The sequence below is a fragment of the Callionymus lyra genome, chromosome 8 (assembly GCF_982586985.1).
Source record: "Callionymus lyra chromosome 8, fCalLyr1.hap1.1, whole genome shotgun sequence".
Lineage (NCBI taxonomy): Eukaryota > Metazoa > Chordata > Actinopteri > Syngnathiformes > Callionymidae > Callionymus > Callionymus lyra.
In genome coordinates this window covers 15,267,661-15,287,155 of record NC_141825.1, presented here as the reverse complement: position 1 = coordinate 15,287,155, position 19,495 = coordinate 15,267,661, and the positions used below count along the sequence as shown (strand labels likewise).

The 19,495-nt window shown below is 37.4% G+C and overlaps 1 protein-coding gene across 2 annotated transcripts in view; it reads left to right on the top strand.

Moving 5' to 3' along the window:
* The window catches only part of sema3d (sema domain, immunoglobulin domain (Ig), short basic domain, secreted, (semaphorin) 3D), a 43,389-nt gene extending 24,244 nt beyond the window's left edge, over window positions 1-19,145 (top strand). Inside the window, exons 8-18 of one of the 2 annotated variants that reach the window (XM_087798225.1) lie at window positions 750-886; window positions 2,934-3,048; window positions 4,206-4,275; window positions 4,344-4,488; window positions 5,141-5,363; window positions 5,456-5,544; window positions 5,702-5,743; window positions 6,058-6,215; window positions 9,246-9,307; window positions 9,377-9,516; window positions 17,697-19,145. In XM_087798225.1, coding sequence (XP_087654351.1) covers window positions 750-886; window positions 2,934-3,048; window positions 4,206-4,275; window positions 4,344-4,488; window positions 5,141-5,363; window positions 5,456-5,544; window positions 5,702-5,743; window positions 6,058-6,215; window positions 9,246-9,307; window positions 9,377-9,516; window positions 17,697-18,107 — 1,592 coding nt within the window. In that variant the 3' untranslated portion in view covers window positions 18,108-19,145. Of the gene's footprint in view, window positions 1-749; window positions 887-2,933; window positions 3,049-4,205; window positions 4,276-4,343; window positions 4,489-5,140; window positions 5,364-5,455; window positions 5,545-5,701; window positions 5,744-6,057; window positions 6,216-9,245; window positions 9,517-17,696 lie in introns of both variants that reach the window. The other variant, XM_087798224.1, reaches the window with a different exon arrangement.
* Window positions 19,146-19,495: the final 350 nt, after the last annotated feature.

Here is a 19,495-nt window from a genome sequence, read left to right as displayed (position 1 = left end):
ACCAACATTCCTGAGATCCCCTAATCGGAGGTCTTTTAAAAAAAAAACCCCACTTCTTTAAAAACGAATTCAGTCGTCTTTGTCAACCCTGCTTGTATTCTCCTCTTCACTTCCCTTCATCTTGGTCTCTATGCATATGTTAGCGATATGTTGATGAGGCTTCATGAAACAGCTGATGAGGTATCATGATACAGTGTCTTCATGTTGAAAAACAACTAGATCTAGTAATTCAATAAAACATGTCATTGTTTTTTAACGTAGTGTGACATCTAGTGGTCTGTCAAAATAAGAACTGTATCATGATACTCCATAAACTGTTTCATGAGACCTAATTATTTAATCAGTATTATATAGTCATAAAAAACATCATTATTATAATCAAATGCTGAGTATATTTTTCATTAACTAAACTGTAAAAATAAAGTACTTCTCTGTGAAAGTGTTTAAATGAATCCAGTTTCAAGGTTTGACATCTTTTCTTCAACCATAGTGGGTGTTCAAACGAACGGGCCTTTAGTCGAGTAAACAGAACCTCTAGAACTCTCGCTTCAACACCATTTGCACGACAACCCGAAGATGAATCTGCCGCGCACCCCGAACCTTCATCATCGAAAGTCCCGTTCATTTAGTCTCCGGGAGCCTCTGTGTTAGGACGAGGCGAAAACACTGATGTGTCCTGAAGGCGGCTTCACATAAAAACGCCGAAGATTTATCCTAACACTCTCTCTTCCTCGCTGCATCCTTCCCAGAGGCCAAGTTTATATCTGCCCATCCCATCGCCGACACTTACAACCCGGACGACGACAAGATTTACTTCTTCTTCCGCGAGGTGTCGTGGGAAGGCAACGACAAGAGCATCCTGTCCCGCGTGGCTCGAGTTTGTAAGGTGAGTGCTGGAGGCGGAGGCGATACCAGGGGCTGAGGAGGGGGGGGACGACAGTAGGAGTGAACGACCTTTAACAGACTTTGAGGAAGTCATAACTCCAACTGTGGGCTGATCAAATAAAACGTTTATGTCTCCGCAAGGATCCCTGACTCAAATATTTTGCTTCCTTGATCTCTTGACAGAGACACTGCCTGCTGCTTGAACAGGCAGTAAAGAAGCGTTTTAACACATTTGGCTTCGCTGCGGAACCTACCGAGTGGTTTATTCAGCCACTGCAGCTACAGTAGGGCACGGAAAGTCCCAGATTTGAGTAATGGTGCTTGTGTTTTCACAGATTTTTAGTTCGATTCGCAAGTGTTTTATCAAGAGTTCTGTGATGGAAGCTTTGGAAAAGGGTGAAGGTAGTCATGGGTTTTGTTTGGCCTGAGGGCCACGTAAAAGTCCTCTTATAATATATATTGAGTTTTAAACATGTTTTCACCTCATGTTCTCTTTTGTAGTAATATTTTTATCTCAAGATAGATCAACATTATTTTTAGTGTATTTTGCCTTTTCCAATTTTGCATTTAAACGCTTGATAATTTATATCTATGTTTTTCTTTTTGCACTTTTCACAGATTGCATGTATAATTTAATTTTCAAATATTTTTTAAGACATATTTTTCTGGTAATAATATGCCTTCTCAGCATTCACCTTTGGAGAATTACTTTAAATCAGTAATATTTAGGCATTAGTATTTTTATTTTTATTTTGATGATGATGATGATGATGATGATGATGATGATGATGATGATGATGATGATGATGATGATGATTATTAGTCTGTTTATCTGTCCGTCCATCCGTTAGTCTGTCTGTCTGACAAGAGAAGATTGTCAAACCAAAAAAATAAATATATAATAATGCTTTACTACTTATTTATTTGTTGCTGCTACTGGGCTTTATATGAAATTAGATTTATTTTTTTTAACTTAGCAATGTGATTGGACACAATAAAGCATGTAACTTTCTAAAAATATAATGCAAAAAATCAACACCATATCCCTTGATACTTGTCATTTTTAAATAACACAAATAATCATTCATAAAATAAAAAAATAGACAAATATATTGTAAAATAAATACCAAAATGTATTCAAATAACTCAAAATATTTTTTTAAACTTTCTTATAATTTTTTTCCTCATATTAAAAAATCCATTTAAGTCCATTTAATATCAACCATAGCAAAAAAACACTTTATTTTCCGACTGAGCCAACGACAACACTCCTTTTTCTAGTCCTTCTGTTTATACTAGATGGTGCCAGATGCCAGCAGGGAGATTGAACGGACACCAAAACGCTGGCGCTCTAAATCTGAGCGCTCTGAAGTGTTGCCTCCTCTTCCAGGGCATTTCATCACGGAGAAAAGTTTGCTGTTTGCATTAGGACGTCTCCGCTACATTCTTAGACAAAAAAGCTCTCAGGTTTTTTTTTTTTTTTTTTTTATGAGTCGAGAGCAAGCTGCAAGTCGAGGAGATTGTTCAGGATTACAGACGGGGCAGCACTCTGCGTCTATGTGTCTCTTTTATTGGGTTTGTGTAAGAGGCTTTGAGAAGGTGCACTTCTTGTCTTTGAAGATTACTGCCATTCAGAGACATTTCTGCCCATTAAAACACGAGTGTGTGTTCAGCCGTCAGCGTCTCTCCAGCGCCGGTCACGTTTAATTGGGAGGTTTAATATGCAGAGTGGAGAAGCAGAATCAATGGCTGCCAGTGGAGTGGTTTCTCCTCCGGAGTGATTAATTAACGTTCAGTTTTATTTATTTATTCCTCGTCCTCGCTTTCCTTTTTTTTTTCAAAGCAACATCCTCAAGTGACGTCCTGATCAACGCAGCTCTCTGTATTTGCTTTTAAATGATCCGTTTATTTGAGTTAATCAGCGCAGGAAATGGGATGCAGTCTTCTAATCAGATCACGCCGCTACCCTCGGATCGGCCTTTTTTTATTCACTCAAGTTGCCAGCCGGACAGATCGAGTTACAGTATTTTTTGCAAATGTCGTTCCAGAACGACGTCGGCGGGATAAGAAGCCTCACCAACAAATGGACCACATTCCTCAAGGCCAGACTGGTGTGTTCCATCCCGGGGCCGGACGGCGTGGACACTCACTTCGATGAGCTGCGTAAGACTAACACTTTTCACCATCACTTACTTTTATATCCAGGCAAATAAAAGTAAAATTAAAGTCACGGATGCTGCTTCACTGACTGAAGATCAATCGCGATTCTCTATGAAGCAAGTTGCAGTGATTTTGCATCATCCTCCAGAACATTTCTGTTTACGACCCACTTGGATTTAAATTTGTAAGATATCAAACATTTCTACATCATAAAAAACATTAAAATAAGCAAAAAGTGGTATATGGTAATGAAACCTGGCATCAATCTCAAACTTATAGTGCCATCTAGTGGTCTTTAAAAATGAAGACTCTGGGTCATGATACCTCATCAGCTGTTGCATGAAGCCTCATAATATAGCCTCAAATATTTAAACTTCAGATGAATAAAGCTTGTGTTTTCTTCTCCATGAGAAAATGATCTATATTCAACTGATTACATTTTAAGTTTATGATGCTTTTAATTTGAAATACAATGTGTTTTTTTCTGGAAACATTCAAATTTCCTGAGTAATATTTTGTGACATATTTGTTCTCTGCTTTTGTTTTTTATTAATAAAGTGCTACTTCAACTTCCAATCATTTTGACGATGTTGATTAAAAAAGTGTAGATATGTTGTCGTTTTAATGCATCTTCATGATGTGTTGTATGTTATTTTTGTAAAGTATCTATAAAAGACACCTTTGTCATTTTTTTTTCATTTTTACATTTTTCTTTTTCTGCAATTGTTTTTGTTTTTTTATATTGTTCATTACTTACTATTATTTTCAATTATGTGTGCAACCTTAAGTGTTTTAAAAGACAATTTAATGTTTTATGTATACAATTTAGTTTATTAATATAGGAGCCAAATAGAAATGAAATGGTTTCAAACAAATACATTAGACAAAAAGTTTTTTTTCTTTTATTGTACCTTTTTTTCATGTATTACTTTGTGTTTCAGGACTATCTAGTTTCATCATTTCATTTATAAGAAACAAAAATATTTCGGCATTATTTAAAAAAAAAATACTAAATGAATTTAATAAAGACAGTGACTGAGGTTTTACAGCATTAAAGTTACACCTTACAAGGGGTCGCCAGATTTTTTTTAAATCCTACAAATTGTCACTTTAATACATATAAACCGATTCATTGATTTAACACTTTTTTCACTTTGTAGAGGATATTTTCCTGCTTCAGACCCGGGATGACAAGAACCCAAAAGTATATGCAGTCTTCACCACCTCCAGGTAGATCCTCATCACGTCGCTCTCTTACTCATGACCTCTAACTTGACTCGACTCTGCTCTTGCCTCAGCTCAGTGTTCAGAGGGTCGGCCGTGTGCGTCTACAGCATGGCCGACATACGAGCCGTGTTTAACGGACCTTACGCTCACAAGGAAGGCCCGGATCACAGATGGGTGGAGTACGAGGGAAGAATACCGTATCCTCGTCCTGGAACAGTGAGTGTGTGAATGTCAAATACAAGTTTAAAATTGTGTGTCCCTTTTTTAGCCTCAGTTTTTATGAACTTTAGAATTTTAGAATTTCTGAATTCCCTTAGTTGTGCAGATGACTTCACATATAGCCAACGTTTCATGGGAAATATTTTTTAAATATTTTAGTTTTACATCACTTTTGTTTAATAGATTATAAAATATTATCTTGAAAAATAAAAAAATTAAATGAAAATTGTATACTTTGTGATTAAGTGAATTATATCACCTTATATGAAACATCTTTGTTATTATAATTTCATTTAAGGAGATCAGGAATTCAATAAATAGTTTGATAACTAGGTTTATTATCTTAAGTTAAATTCTATTTTTATTATGAGTTTAGACTTGGATTGTGTCATATTGTTCTTTCTCTTTATTTCTCTTTGTTCTTGTTCTTATTTTATTTTTATGAATAATTGCTGTATTAATGTGGCTAATTGGAAAAAAATTATCAATAAAGTTCTACCTACCTACCTAAATAAGTTTGCTGTCTTGTACTGCAATTTCATCAACCACCACCAGAGGACAGCAGTAACCTTTTTTTCCCCCCTTTGTAACTGTTTTCAAATATTTCCACTTTAGTTTCATATTTTCTCTCAATGTTTCCTCTTGTTAGTGCCCGAGCAAGACATATGATCCAAAGATCAAGACCACCAAGGACTTCTCCGATGAGGTCGTCAGCTTCATCCGTTTCCATCCGCTGATGCATCGTTCCGTCCTCCCTCTGACCGGCCGGCCCGTGTTCACCCGGGTTAGGGTGGACTACACCCTCACCAAGATCGTTGTGGACAGAGTGTCGGCGGAGGACGGACAGTATGAAGTCATGTTCCTGGGAACAGGTAGGTCGTAGTTACCTCACTGTCCACCAGGGCGCAGCAAATCACTTTCCTAAGATCTGATGATCAGACTATTTCTTCAACTTTCTCAATAGATGTCGGCACAATTCTGAAGGTGGTGAGCATCACTCAAGACAACTGGTCGACAGAGGAAGTGGAGCTGGAGGAACTTCAAGTCTTCAAGGTGTGTAGACGCACACATACATGTGTAATAACTTCCTTGAGTAAAATGACATGTCATTCTCACCGTCACATTTAAAGTTCATGTCGACTCAGCGTTCTTGGAGTCATTCATCGACTCATACATTTGTTATAATTTTAATGGTTTCTGTTTCCGGCAGACGCCTACTTCCATACTGAGCATGGAGATATCGTCCAAACAGGTAACACACTTCTTAAAACACACTTCTGTGAAGACTACTTTCATTCATATCTTCTCTCCACTTCTCTCTCTCTCTCTTTTTCATTCGTGCCTCATTATCCAAAGGTCAGGGGTGTCAGTACACACTTCAGTCTTAATCACAGCTTTCATTAATCTCCAGCTGCAGTTTGACCTGGAAGTGTGTGTGTGTGTATGTGTGTGTGTGTGCAGACGAGTTGAAAAACTTGCAGCAGACACTCTGTCATGTTCTTCCTGTTTACATGTCAACCTTTTTTTCTCGCCGTCATTAACAAACAACAACATGTTTTCGTTCAGCAACAACTGTACGTGGGCTCCAGTGAGGGTCTGGCCCAGGTGGCCCTCAGCAGATGTCATCTCTATGGTCAGGCCTGCGCCGACTGCTGTCTGGCAAGAGACCCATACTGTGCCTGGGACGGTCATGCGTGCTCACGATACATCCCTGCGTCCAAAAGGTAAAGAACTGATCAAATCATCACCCTGTAACAGAAAGCACTCCATTATTTAAACATTATTATGTATGCATTTACACTATATGTTTGTTTTTAAACTGACCTTTTCTGGACTGCACGAAGAAACTTACGTCCAAATTAGGTTGGAGAAAAACGACTTAACTGATCGTATTTAAAATGTTTTTCGATTTAAAGAATAAATATTTATTACTTGTTTTTTAACATAAGTTGTGTTTTAGAACTTTTTTCACACTCTTTATCTGCCCCTTTTCTCAATAATTATTATCCTACTGAATACATAAAGACATATTTTAATATAAATGTGTTTTCTTATGATATTAAAAAACGTTATTTTGGATTAATATTTAAATAACATTATATTAAGTGAAATAATGTGCAATTTATTAATAACTGCTAGCATATTTCGGTTTAGTCATGGCGCTGTGACTCATCATAACGAAACTCCTTTTATATCTTTCCTTCTTTATTTTGGCTTAATATCTCCAGTCCCAGGTATATAATGTGGCCTGTAAGGATATTTATATTTACATTATTTTATATATGTATTTGGTAGGATAAATTCAATTCACTTATTGACAAGATAAGTTACCAACTTTACCATTCACTTTGAAATGTATTTTATTATACATCGCACTTATAAGACAAACAAACAAACCAACCATATCTTACTAACGAAAAAGAAGATATCATTATTAATACATTGTGACTCTAGAGTAAATTATGTCCCAGTAATTTAAGATCAACTCTCTCCGACTACTTTGTTAGCACAGAAGCTAATGTACGTAGCATTTTTTTCATGGCTAAGTTTCAAGGTCGCCACGGACTGACCTGCTAACCTTATCTCATCCCAGAAGCTGCTTCTTCAAGAGCATCTCCCCTGCTAAAAATATGTTCTGTTCAGGATCCTTCTCTCCTCCTCAGCATTTTCTCCCAACACGTGGTGTTGGTCCACTTTAGGAATTGATTAGAGACGCTCTCCTCCAGCTGATTAATGCTCCTGTCATCTCCGTCCTCTGGAGTTTAGTCCCCGAAGAGAAAAAAGCATGAGTGAGCATATCTTGGCGTTATTTATTTTGGTTTCTGGGACTCTTTTGGACCAGAACGGTACATAACGTGAGGACAATAGCAGTTTGGAGTTATAGGACCAAGTCAATGGAAGTCATAAGACAAGAATTTCTCAAAAGATAATCTTTCACCCAAAATTCAAACTTCACTCATTTTCTACTCACCCTCATGTGGACCAAGGGTTGGGATTATTATCAGAGTAATTTGTTCCCTTTAAGAGTTTAAGGCAAAAATGTATATTCATTTTAATGTAGCGACTGGAGCTCAGTTGACGAACTTCCTCCAAAATAAACTCTTGAAAACATCAAAATATTAATGGTGCTCATTCTTAATGTTCATCTTGTATTGAAGCCTCTGAAGATGAATTGTTCCATAGTTATTTAAACAAGTCTATATTTTACACTGGTTTGTGGCAGACGTTTTGAAGAATAAGGCCGAAAGTACTCAAGGTGAATATCGCAAGCTCTTCCAAAGAGTCTACCGTCCACATTGAAAGGGCTCCCGATATTTCCCGCAGTTCTTCCAGAGTACTTCCTGTTTATATCGCTATTGTTCTTTAAACATCTGCTACAAACTTAGGTAAAATATAGACTTGTTTATTTTTTTCCTGAACAATTGTTCTCGTCCAATACAGGATAAATGTTACATAGTGCGGAGGCATATGGATGTTTTTAAGTCTCTTTTTGGAGGTAGTTCGTCCACTGAGCTTCACTTGCTTATTACTTTATAAAATGTTGTCTAAAACTCCAAAAAAGAAAAGATTACTCTGTAAATAATCCAAAATTTGAATTTTGGGTGAACTAACCCTTTAATTTGTGGTCTATCCAGTAGCTATTAGCTAAACGGTCAACAATATATCTGCTTGCTTGAAGAGTGGCGAACCGATACTGTTTCGATAGCTGGTCCGAAAGATCTGTTGTATGAGCAAAGCAGTCTGTAATAAGTGCAATGTGCGGAAGCATTTCACCAAAAGACAGCTGGAAAAAACCTTTTACAAAAATTAGGACTTCATGTCTTCATACTTTACCTCAATATCTCTATTCTCTATCGTTCTCAATATATAAGAAATTTATGTGAATACATGTTTCTATTGCATAAAAGTAGATTAAAGAAGAAAACAGTTGTAAGACTCACAATTAAATAACAAAAAAGATGATTTAAAGGCACAATCTGTAGGATTTCAATTGTTGTCTCTGTCTAAAATAGTGTAACTAGGAATTTGTATTGGAAAGTATGTGGCGATACTTCACATATCTCGATAGAGTCGCAATATTGACACACTGCGATACTATTAAAACATTCTGTTTGTAGTATTGTCGAGTACTCGAAATTACAGACCACATGACTCTCGATGAAGTCTTAACCTCATTTGTTTTGAAACCAAAATGTGTCCAAACATCCACTCTAAAAGCTGCTGGAGTCGACTGTCTCCTCTTGTCAACTGTATCCTCTTGTCCTCAGTCATCACCCTCTTTTGAATGCAAAAAAAAGAAATGGATACATGCTGTTTACTTTTGATACAGTAAAAAACATTGAGATATATCGCTGTATTGATATGTTCTTACAGTGTAACTTTAATGTCGTAAATGGTTTCACCATTGCCAACATTATGAGTATACATTTATTTAGAAAAAACAAGATAAATGCTCTTGTTTTGTCAGTTTCTGGTTCCTCCTAATACGTTGAAAAAGTCTCTCAGTACTTCATATGAAAACACTGTCTCTGACCCTTTTGCTTTTAAGCACAGCAATGCTTTGAAGATGGCCCGATGGTTAAGGAAGTCACAGCTTTAACTGGTAATCAGAGGTCAGCTTAAATCACGTTTGAGTATTTTACACCAACTGTAGCTGGAGGCCTTTGTCAGTCACTGCGTTACTAAATCAGCCACACAAACCATTAAAGCTACAAAACGACAAGTGTGGTAAATAAAGGTTTGTTCGTTCGCAGGAGAGCCAGACGACAGGACATCAAGCACGGAGACCCGGCCAGTCAATGCTGGGAGACCGACAGTATGTTACCTTGGTTTACTAAGAGTTTCTTAAGAAACATACATGTTGAGACATACACGTGTGTTGCAGGTATGACCGGAGGACGGGTGGAGGAGAAGATTCTTTTCGGGATCCAGAGCAACTCCACCTTCCTCGAATGCATCCCCAAATCTCAGCAGGCCCAGGTCCGCTGGTACATCCAGAGAAGTGGATCCGAGCGCAGGGAGGAGGTCAGAGAGTGCACGACACACACAAAACCTCTCCTTTTCCCATCTCATACCTGAAGGCACATTTTCTTCAGGAAATTACAAAACCTATAAAGGCGTTTCCATTTGATACTAACGCATACGTCAGAGCAGACAAAACCACTCTCTTCTTCTCACTCACTTGGTTTTCGAACCAAAATTGACGAGGTCACGGCGAGAGTCAGCCAGTGTTTGAGCCACAGATCACTATTCATTCCGACGGCGTGAAGATAATAAGTGTGCCGAGACGACGAGGTTCACGGCTCATGTGGAGGGTTTGAGCGCTCAGACGTCACATCAGTCTGGCTGCTAATAGGCAGTGAGGGAGCGATCGCCGTCCCACCAGTCCCGCGAAGAAACTCATTATTGACATTTGATGAGTGTCCGGGGGACGAGGTACCATCTATGAAAGATGAGGAATGAGTCTAGTGTAATGATAATTATATTATACCCTTGACCCACTTTAAAGTCTGAAGAATCTTTCACTTGAAGAAGATAATGTGATTGAGTGAATTATAGCAAAATGAACTCCAGGATCTTTTGTTGTATCGTATGGCTGTAACTTTATTGATCACAGGATAAAGTGAATATAATCTCTCTTATTTGGTTTTGTTCCAAATTACCATCCGGATCCAGGAGGATTTAGAAGTACAACTACTTTGGGCTGCATCATGAGCCCTGTTAACCATCTTTCTCAGTGTTATGTATGATACTTCACTGAGCTCATTGCTATGAGCTTTATTTCAAATGCTAGAAAAATATAATGTAAAAAAATATATATGTAGGATTATCCAAGAAAACAAAAACAAAATATGGTTTAAAATAAGCTTTTCCATTTGTTTTAGGTTTTTTAGAAACACTGTTCTCGTCCTTTATTCTGTCCTCAAACTATTCAGAGACATCAATCTGCACTCCGGTAATAATAGAAACTCATTGGAACGTTTCGCCAAACTCAAAACAACTCGCACATCGGCTGTATTCTGAAAACAGAACATTTACCGATAATGTCTCAGAGGGCTGGCAAGTACTGGAAGTAAAGATAGTAAGGCTCAAGCATAAAGATATAGACTTACCAATCTTTTAATAAAATTATTTTGTTCTTCTTTACATTTAGCCTACAAGCTAACAAGTCATCGGAATGAGTTCGGCAACATGTTCTTACAAAGTTGAAATTATCATATAACGTTTTGATTCACTTTAAGAAAAAGATTACCTTAATAATGAACAATAATAACTTGTTAATCGATGTCATTTCATTTGGTAAAAACAACATTATGCCCCAGGGAAGTGGAAACTTTTTGCGTTAAAATCTCTAAAGCGCCAATGCCAAATACAGCATGAATGTACAGTAATTTTTAATTACAAATTCAAACCATCATTACAGAAATCATAAAAAAAGTCCAAATGTTACACATACAATTTACATTTCATGTAACATGTGTTGCAATCTGTAATTTCTGGATAAGATATATAGAAAACAAGATTTCTAGAGAAGTTGGGAGAGTTGATTTTTTTGGCTTGAAATTTCACAAGAAAGAAAGAGATGAAGCAGTTTAAAAAAGAGAAAGAAGACGGTTTGAGGAAGCGACATAGACTTTATTGATGACTTTCCTTCACACCACAACTGTGACCTGCTTACTCAGCACCACGGCGTCCTCCACTCTCCCCTATCTAAACATTAAAACTGAGTCTCCCCCCCTCCAGAGCTCACTCTCACTGCTGTCTCCCCCTCATCCCCCTACACTTCCATACCTCCCCCAGCCACTTGTGCTCTCTCAGAGGGGGGGGGGGTGAAGGTAAACACCCAGACAGGTGCAGGGGCCACTAAAACACCCATGTGTGTCTTTATTGACCCGCGCAGCAGCAAGTCTTCTGCCTGTACGTACTTGTGTGCGTCTGCAAGTATTGCAGTGTTTCTTTATTATCCCCTACAGCGGAAATCACAACCCCACGCTCCCTTGGGGACGGCCATGTGTTTGGGGGTAATGCACACAATGGGGGTGTTTTGGATGTTTGTGTGTCTAAGCATGCTACGATATGTGACCTTTTGTACTCTAGACAAAGTGATGAAGGACCAAACGCAGGAGTTCTTCCTCCTTCAGGAATGCTTTTGGTTACTAACGTTCGGAAGCTAACATTCAAATAGATGGATGGATCAACATTTTTAATCCCTCTGGAGGATCTCCTCCGGGAAATTGGTGGCAAATGTGGACGGCAACACCTGAGCACTGATGCCGTTCCAATTTAAAGCCATAAACATGCTATTAAACGATGAACAAGTGTTTGGATATGGAAAACACCAAGTCCAGATGGACGTTGAAAGTATTTGAATGTGCAAAACAACTTTACAAGCTGGTTGTCTTTGATCTTTGAAATGTGTTTATGGAGCGGCTGGGGCACATACGTGTCTAAAAGGATAAAAAGAAATGCAGAACTTCATCTCTTTACTATTTGATCAACAAGACAAAACATATTGTTCGAGCACGAACCACCATGTATCGACAAAAAAAATGTTTAATGAGTTAGAAATTGAGTTAGAAAGTGAATTCATCTCAGTTAGGAGGCTAGTTTAGCATCATTTTTCACATTTTTTAAATGTTTTTCTCACTCAAACTATATAATTCTTACATTTATTTTTTACTTTCACTTTCAAGACCTACCAAGCCGGCAAAAAAAAGGGCATTTCACTAATCAACTACAAAAAAAATGGAATTAAGAACTTCCAGTTTGTTACATTAAATATTGAAAATGACTCAAAGTTAAGCTAGCTTTTATGTTTTATTACAATTTTTTTTTTAAAAATATGAACCAAAGGTACCAAAGAACAGGCTAGCTTTATGTATATATACAAATATATAAAATTATAAATCCAGACAACCAGAGTCAGATATAATACCCTATAACTATAATGAGTCCTCTGGTATTTGATAATTAAACAATTTTAGCTGATAAAAAAGTGATAAAGACAAGTATTATAAAAATAAAAGATTGTTTGTTTAGTGCAAACTTTCTGACGTTGCTGTTGCTGTTGCATCAAAATCTAGTTCTCGGCCTCTTTTCCACATCAGCAGTTTAAAATAGCAGGACATAAATCATCAACACCGGCCCCTGGGCTCTAGTTAAGCTTAGGTATGTTGCTAACGTGCTAAACTTTTCAAGTGCATTGCTGCGGCTTGAGGTGTTGCAGACCACACACTGTCACTCTGCTAGTTTGTTAGGTCTGGTCAAAAACCTTCATCACACTTCCATGTACTGTCCGTGTCATCTTTTCAAAATCACAACCTGTTATGTTTCTCTTGAACACTCGGACATGAAGACGAGACACGATGAAACTTATGGGATAATTGAGTTAAAACAGGGCCACGGCGTGTTTTAGTGGAAAATGGACGTCTTGATTTGATTGGATTACGCACTGGGACCTGAAACCTTATTATCTTCTGGTCTAAACCTCCTCAGAGTGAAAAGGCTGTAACTGAAAAGGCCTTCAGTGTGATATCATGAGTTGTCCCCTAATCTCTTCAATACACTTATTTCAAACAGGAGTCTTGTTTTTTTAGCTCAGATCAAAGATTGCTTCCAATCTGTGATCATATTTCAAGTCGTCATGCTTATTAACCACAAGAAAATGTTGACGATTGAGTAGCTTATTCAATTTTACCATCTGAATCCATGAAGGATTTGTCAGTGGTTGTCAGTGGATTCAACTGCCACCTACTGTCTAGAATAATGACACTGACAAGATTTCAAATGCTTAAAAAAAAAGAGATTGTTAAACAGAATTTAGAGCAATATGACAGTGGTTAGCGCGAGCGCCTCACTTAGAAGGTTGTTTGTTCGCTTCCAGGTCGGGAAGGAGCCAAGTTATTGGGTTGTTTTACTCCGGGCACTCCGGTTTTCTCTCACAGTGCAAAAGCATACAGAGGTTGATTGGGGAAATTGTCCATGAGTGTGTGAGTGTGTGTTGTTCGTCTTTGTGTGTCTGACTGGCATCCTGTCCAGGGTGTTCCCCACCTCTCGCCTGAAGAAACTGGGATAGGCTCCAGACACCCGCGACCTCCATAAGGGATTAAGTATCATATAAAATCAATGAACGAATAAATGATAGGGTCTATCGTCTACAACCGAATTATGATCCTGAGGATTGATGTTCCTTTATTGCTGTCCCCCTTTACAAATACATTTTTAAAATATAAATATAAACATGAAATAGTTAAATGTTTTTTTTAAATGCTAACAAACAAATAAAATAGTATGTTAGCGAAAATGTACTTAGCATCTTTGCAACTTTACTTAAAACAAAAATTTGAGAAAAAAAAACCATATGTATTATATTATTATATTATATTTCGTGTTATTATTCAATTATATTGGATTATCCTGCATAAACAAATCATTTTGTGCCCTGAATCAGGTGCTTAAGTATGAGATAACTCTGTGTTTAAAGCGTGTTTATACTTTGTATCACATGGAAGAGAAATATATCTGAAATAAATCAATTAAAATATTAGTGTACTTGGGGAAGTTCTTTACTTTATTAGTTTATACTTTTTTATTATATTAGTTTGGTTGATCACATTTTTTTGGGAATGCTGGTAAATTTTTCATTATTTTGGAGGATTTTAAAATGTATATATTTTGTATACGGCATGGTTTGGATGAAACTTTTACATGTCAGTATTCTGAGCACTGATTGATTGATTGATTGACAGCCCTTTATTCTTCCCTCATTGACTCAGTGAAGCATCCTGAGTAAGCGTCCTATCTCAGCAGTCATCTCCTTGTTAAGCAACCATCCACATGTTTTGTTTTGTTTTCGTGAATATTACATTGTAAGTTCATTTTTTTTGTCTTTATCTGATCACCAGGAATGAAGTGAAAGTTTCTGAGTCCAAAAAGAAAACAGTTATGAAAGAGCAACAACAAAACGAAATACTGTTTTTATGTTTTAGCTCATTTTTACCGGCAGGGATGATATTTAGGACTTCTTTTAAAACATGCACATCTCTCCGCCACAAAAAAACACCGGACTAATATCCTCCGATTTTACACTCATCCGCACAGGCTCAGAGCTAAAGTCGGAACATCTGGCGAGGTTTATGTATTTGGCGACGGGGCTCGGTCGCAGATGCCTTGAATATCGACGTAGGAATAGCAGCTCTTAAAAGATCTTTATCGTCTGTCTGCAAGTGTTTGACCTTCTGCCGAGTGTGGACACATTTGAGGCAGCTTAAGGGAGCAGAAAGGAGAGTGAGCAACAGTCACGGGCGGATGTAAACACCTGGTTATTATCCTTCTTATCAGTTGGACGTCCTGGGAGGTGAAGGAGGTTCTCTTTTGAAGGGTCCACGTGTGAGCGTGGACACGCCATCTCTGGGACTCTCGAGCGCAGCTGTGTTGTTTTAGGTTTTGGGATCAGCTGTGACACCTGCTGAATGGTGACGAGCGAGAGTAACAGGAAGTTGATTCTTAGCACGCTACTATAGCCGAGCACTTCTTCATACTGTAAGGAAATGACAACTTTACTGTATTCAATCATCTAGATTTAACACACATTTCAAATAGTCACTTGATTAACTGATAATCTTACATATTTAATTCATATTAAATAATCTTATTCTTGCATTGCATTCACTGACTGCTGCAACACAAGGCCGAGGTCACAGAGCCTCATACACACAGAAAGATTAAACAATCCCAGATTCCAGGAATTCAGTGTAAACCTGTTTCAGAACTCACACTGAAAGACACAACAGTCCAGTAAGTTGCTGAGAACAGATTCTCTCTAGAAGACAACAAACCTTTGGTAAGTTTCCACTACGATCACGTGCGACGGCCATCTTAGAATCAAGTGTTTACAGTTACTGACCAATCCTACATTCACATTTGACCAGAGGCGTTAACCTGAATATTCTACTATAAAGATCCACCATTTTGTCTGATCTTTGCGTTCTGGCATCCGAAGACGTCTGCGATAGATGTCTCTGCTTGCTAGCGCCCATGTTCACGTAAGTTTGTCTCTGACTTCTGCATAATTCACTAAACGAGCATTTTTCTTAAACTCATCCATGTATCTGTCCTTCATTCCACCACCACGTACGAGGCTGGGGAGGGGTCGGTTCATCGGAACACAAAAACCCCTAACAATACTTGATGGAGCGACTGGGATTGAGAAGGAAATTTGAGTGTCCAAAAATTGGTCGAGTGATATGATGTATATGACTACAGTATCATAAACCTGTCATCTTTGACGACGTCAAATGGCTGAGATGGATAGAAAGTGTTTATTTAACTATTCATTTCTTTATTTATTATGTTATGATATTTTGTGTCCACGTCCTCTCGAAGAGATCTGAGGCAGTCATTGATCGTAACTTGGGATAGTTATCGATTTATAGCGTTATAAACCTGTCTTAGACAATGTCAATTGGCTGAGATGGATAAAACATGTTGATTTAACGATTAATTTCTCTAAAAGTGAAAAATTAAATTGTTATGACAGTTTGTGTCCGTGTCCCCATTGATCGTATCTTGGGATAGCTACGGTGAATCGCTAGTCAAAATCCTTTTAAAGAGATTTATGGCAGTACTTGATTGTAACCCATGCAAAGTACTGATTTATCACATCTTAAACTTTCAATTTTAAACAGTCTAAAACATATTAACTTTATTAAATTAAAAACAGTACAGAGAACGGCCGTGATAATGAAGGATAACAAGGTAGACAAGGTAGCACTGAAAGTCTCCATATTTAAGTAAATTATTTTTATCTTTTATCATGGTAACTATAAATTTAGAGTATTAAATGGGTAAATATAAGCCTGAGAAACGGCAAGTGTGGCGTGTGGTGTGAGAATTGCTTAAATTGCGTGACTGTCACACTCGAAGCGTGACCCTTGGCAGCTCTGTATTTAATATTGAAACGATTGTCAACATTTTGGTGCTTTTGCAAGACGAATTCCTTCATGTCAGGCCAAAATAAGTCGCGTCGCAGCCACAAATAAATCTAATTTGCCACTTAAGAAACCACCACTATGCTAGGTATGCAGCGCAGGAAGCTAGCGATTAAGCTAAGGCTAAAGCTAGTAGCTAGTTCAGCCTTCAAGTAGCTCCTGTGTAAAGTGAAAAAATAAAAGCTACTAAGATGTCGTGGGATGACCAGACATTTTAAAGGACTGAAACAAGTTTAAAAGAAGAACTCACCTCTGCTATGTTTGTTCTTGTTATGACTTTGAATGAGGGTTTTGAGTTATGTTCATGTCACATTCATCTTTTTATTTTTGCATTATACACATTATTTTCTTTATATTCTATTACAGAAAAAAAAAGGATTACTAATTGACAGTACTTAAAGAATCATACTGACTTGTTTGGCTTTCTAGATTCAAATATATATTAGAAATGTATCAGAATCAAAAAGTATTTTTAAAACAATAGATGTCTGAACAAAACAGAATATTTTTAAAGACAAAACAGGAATTTATTGAAGTCGAAAAAGCGAGACAATCACTTAGGCTGCCATTTGGGCACCAATTTATTTTTGACGAAATCCTTAAGAGTAAAACAGTTTTTTTGTTTAATTAAATAATGTTTCTTTTTACTGCCTTCTTTTACTGACTATGTCCTTCTTCAAACACAAGGAAATGAAAAGCTCAGGAAACTTCTTGTTTGGATCGTTTGTCTAGTAAACAGTTGTTTGTTCAGTCAATTTAACAGTTTTCGTTAAGTCGTTCATTAAAATCCAACGTTCTCAAGCACCTGTTTGTGAGGCAAACACATCCAAAGTTTGACCTAGAGTTGCACTTTTGGCATTTAAGTAGATTTTTGTTGTGGCCTGTGGTCTCCAACCAGCGAATTCATAATGAAAAATATATGTTTAATGGTAGCAATAGAGCTTTTAAATGTATTTTTAAAAACAAAATGAATAAAAATTACCATTAGTCAAATGAAAACTTTAAAAAGTATTGAGGCTAATTCCTTCGTTTCTTCTGTAAAGAATATTTAGTTATATGAAGTTATTTGAAACTTTTATTTTGAAGTTCTGAATGAGATAACTCTGTGATGTCAATGTTCAGATGTGGCCCCTGCATCATAATTCTGTGCATCAATATGTTGTGTATTTTAATTATATTATTCATGATTAAAACGTTTTTTTTTTTCTCCCTCAGGTGAGACTGGACGATCGCGTCATAAACACGGATCGAGGCCTCCTGATCCGATCCTTGCTCGCCTCTGATGCCGGAGTTTACTTCTGCATCGCTCAGGAACACACGCATTTCACGCACACCCTCCTCCGACTCACTCTCCAGCTGGTCTCGCAAGGGTCGCCGGAGACCAAGACCAGTCCCAGCGAAGAACCCCGGGCGGAGCCTCGCAACGCCGCCGAGTCCCGTCAGCGCTACAAGGACTACCTGAGGATCATGAGCTCGCCCGTCACCTCTCTGGAGGAGTACTGCGACTCGCTGTGGCTGGAGAAGAAGACGCTGAAGGCGAGGGGGCGGGGCTTAGGTGGAGGTAAATGGAAACACATTCAGGAGATGAAGAAGAGCAGGAACCGGAGACACCACAGAGAACAGTGAACGATTGATCTTGTCATCAAAAGGGGGGACAATGAGAAAGAACGGCTTGACTCCATCACAGCCGGTGAATATTCATTCATTCTGTTTCTCACATCCTTTAAAGTCAAACCAAAATAAGAACCAGGTGGGTTCAGTTTTGTAATGTGGACATTAACTTGTGTTTTTTCAAAGCAGTATTTTACGCTTCAAGTATCACATCGTGTCAAAAGCACACGACAATCCTCTGAATGTACTAAAAGGAGCGCAACATTTCATTAAGCGAATCAAAACATTCGACAAGCCTCTTTTTTATTTTTCCAACAATCCAGTCTTGATACGTTTCCAGGCCAAATAGAAATAAACCAGATGTAATCGAATACTGATAACGCCACAATGTTGCTTCAGAGTTTCGGTTTCAGATGACACGATGGAGCTGACGGAACAATTTGGGGTTTTATCCTCGCACAATTGTCTTTCATGGAGATAACAGACGAGTTATGACCTCGTTGAATGAGGGGTTTGATTGAATGTTCACATGATTTCTTTTGATAAAAAGGCCTGATTTAAGCATGCTTTTACTTTCATCCGTTTGATCTGACGACTTTATTTTTTATTCTTTTAAGTGTTTTTTTTAAAAGCTAGATTATTGTTTGACATGGAGAACCTTCCGAAATGGTTTTGTTTACTTGATTAAAACATGTATAGATTAGATAATTAATAATCAAACTTCAATATTTTTAAATAAAAATGGTCTCTTTTCACTGCGAGCTGTTACAGACGACACATTCAAGTTGATTGTAAATATTGTACAGAAGAAGCAGCATGTTAATGTTACACTATTTAAAATCATTTAACTGCTTTTACTTAATATTCAGGTAGACATTTTTCGATAGTTATCTCTTCATGTTCTTGTATTTCCTTCTGGGTTTTTTTTTAAATACGATTTATGATTTTGTAACAAAGTCTCACTTAAAAACTGATGAAAAGCTGATCATTTCAACGCCTAAAGTGCCACTTTGTTGCATTTTGTTTGATGTTTTCTATAAAAAATAACTCTGACAGAAACTTTCTTTGTTACAGTTGTTTTCATTTCTGTGAACCTTATCCAAATCAGTCTTTTGTCAAATGTCCAAAATATTTCTATAAAAAAACAGGAAAAAACAAAACAATTGTTTTATTCTTTGTGTTGTTTTCTGGTCAAGATGAACAACATCCACCACTGCATGTGTATTTATGGAAGCCAGGGAGGTCGTTCACCTTGACCCGGAAGCAACACAAAGGATAAAACAATTACATTTGTTTTCGGTCCTTCGGATCCTTGACCCTGATATAACACAAGGGTTAAACCTTTAATTCTCAAACCATTAAACATTAATAGAAAATTCAAATCTTCTAAGCATTAATTGTTT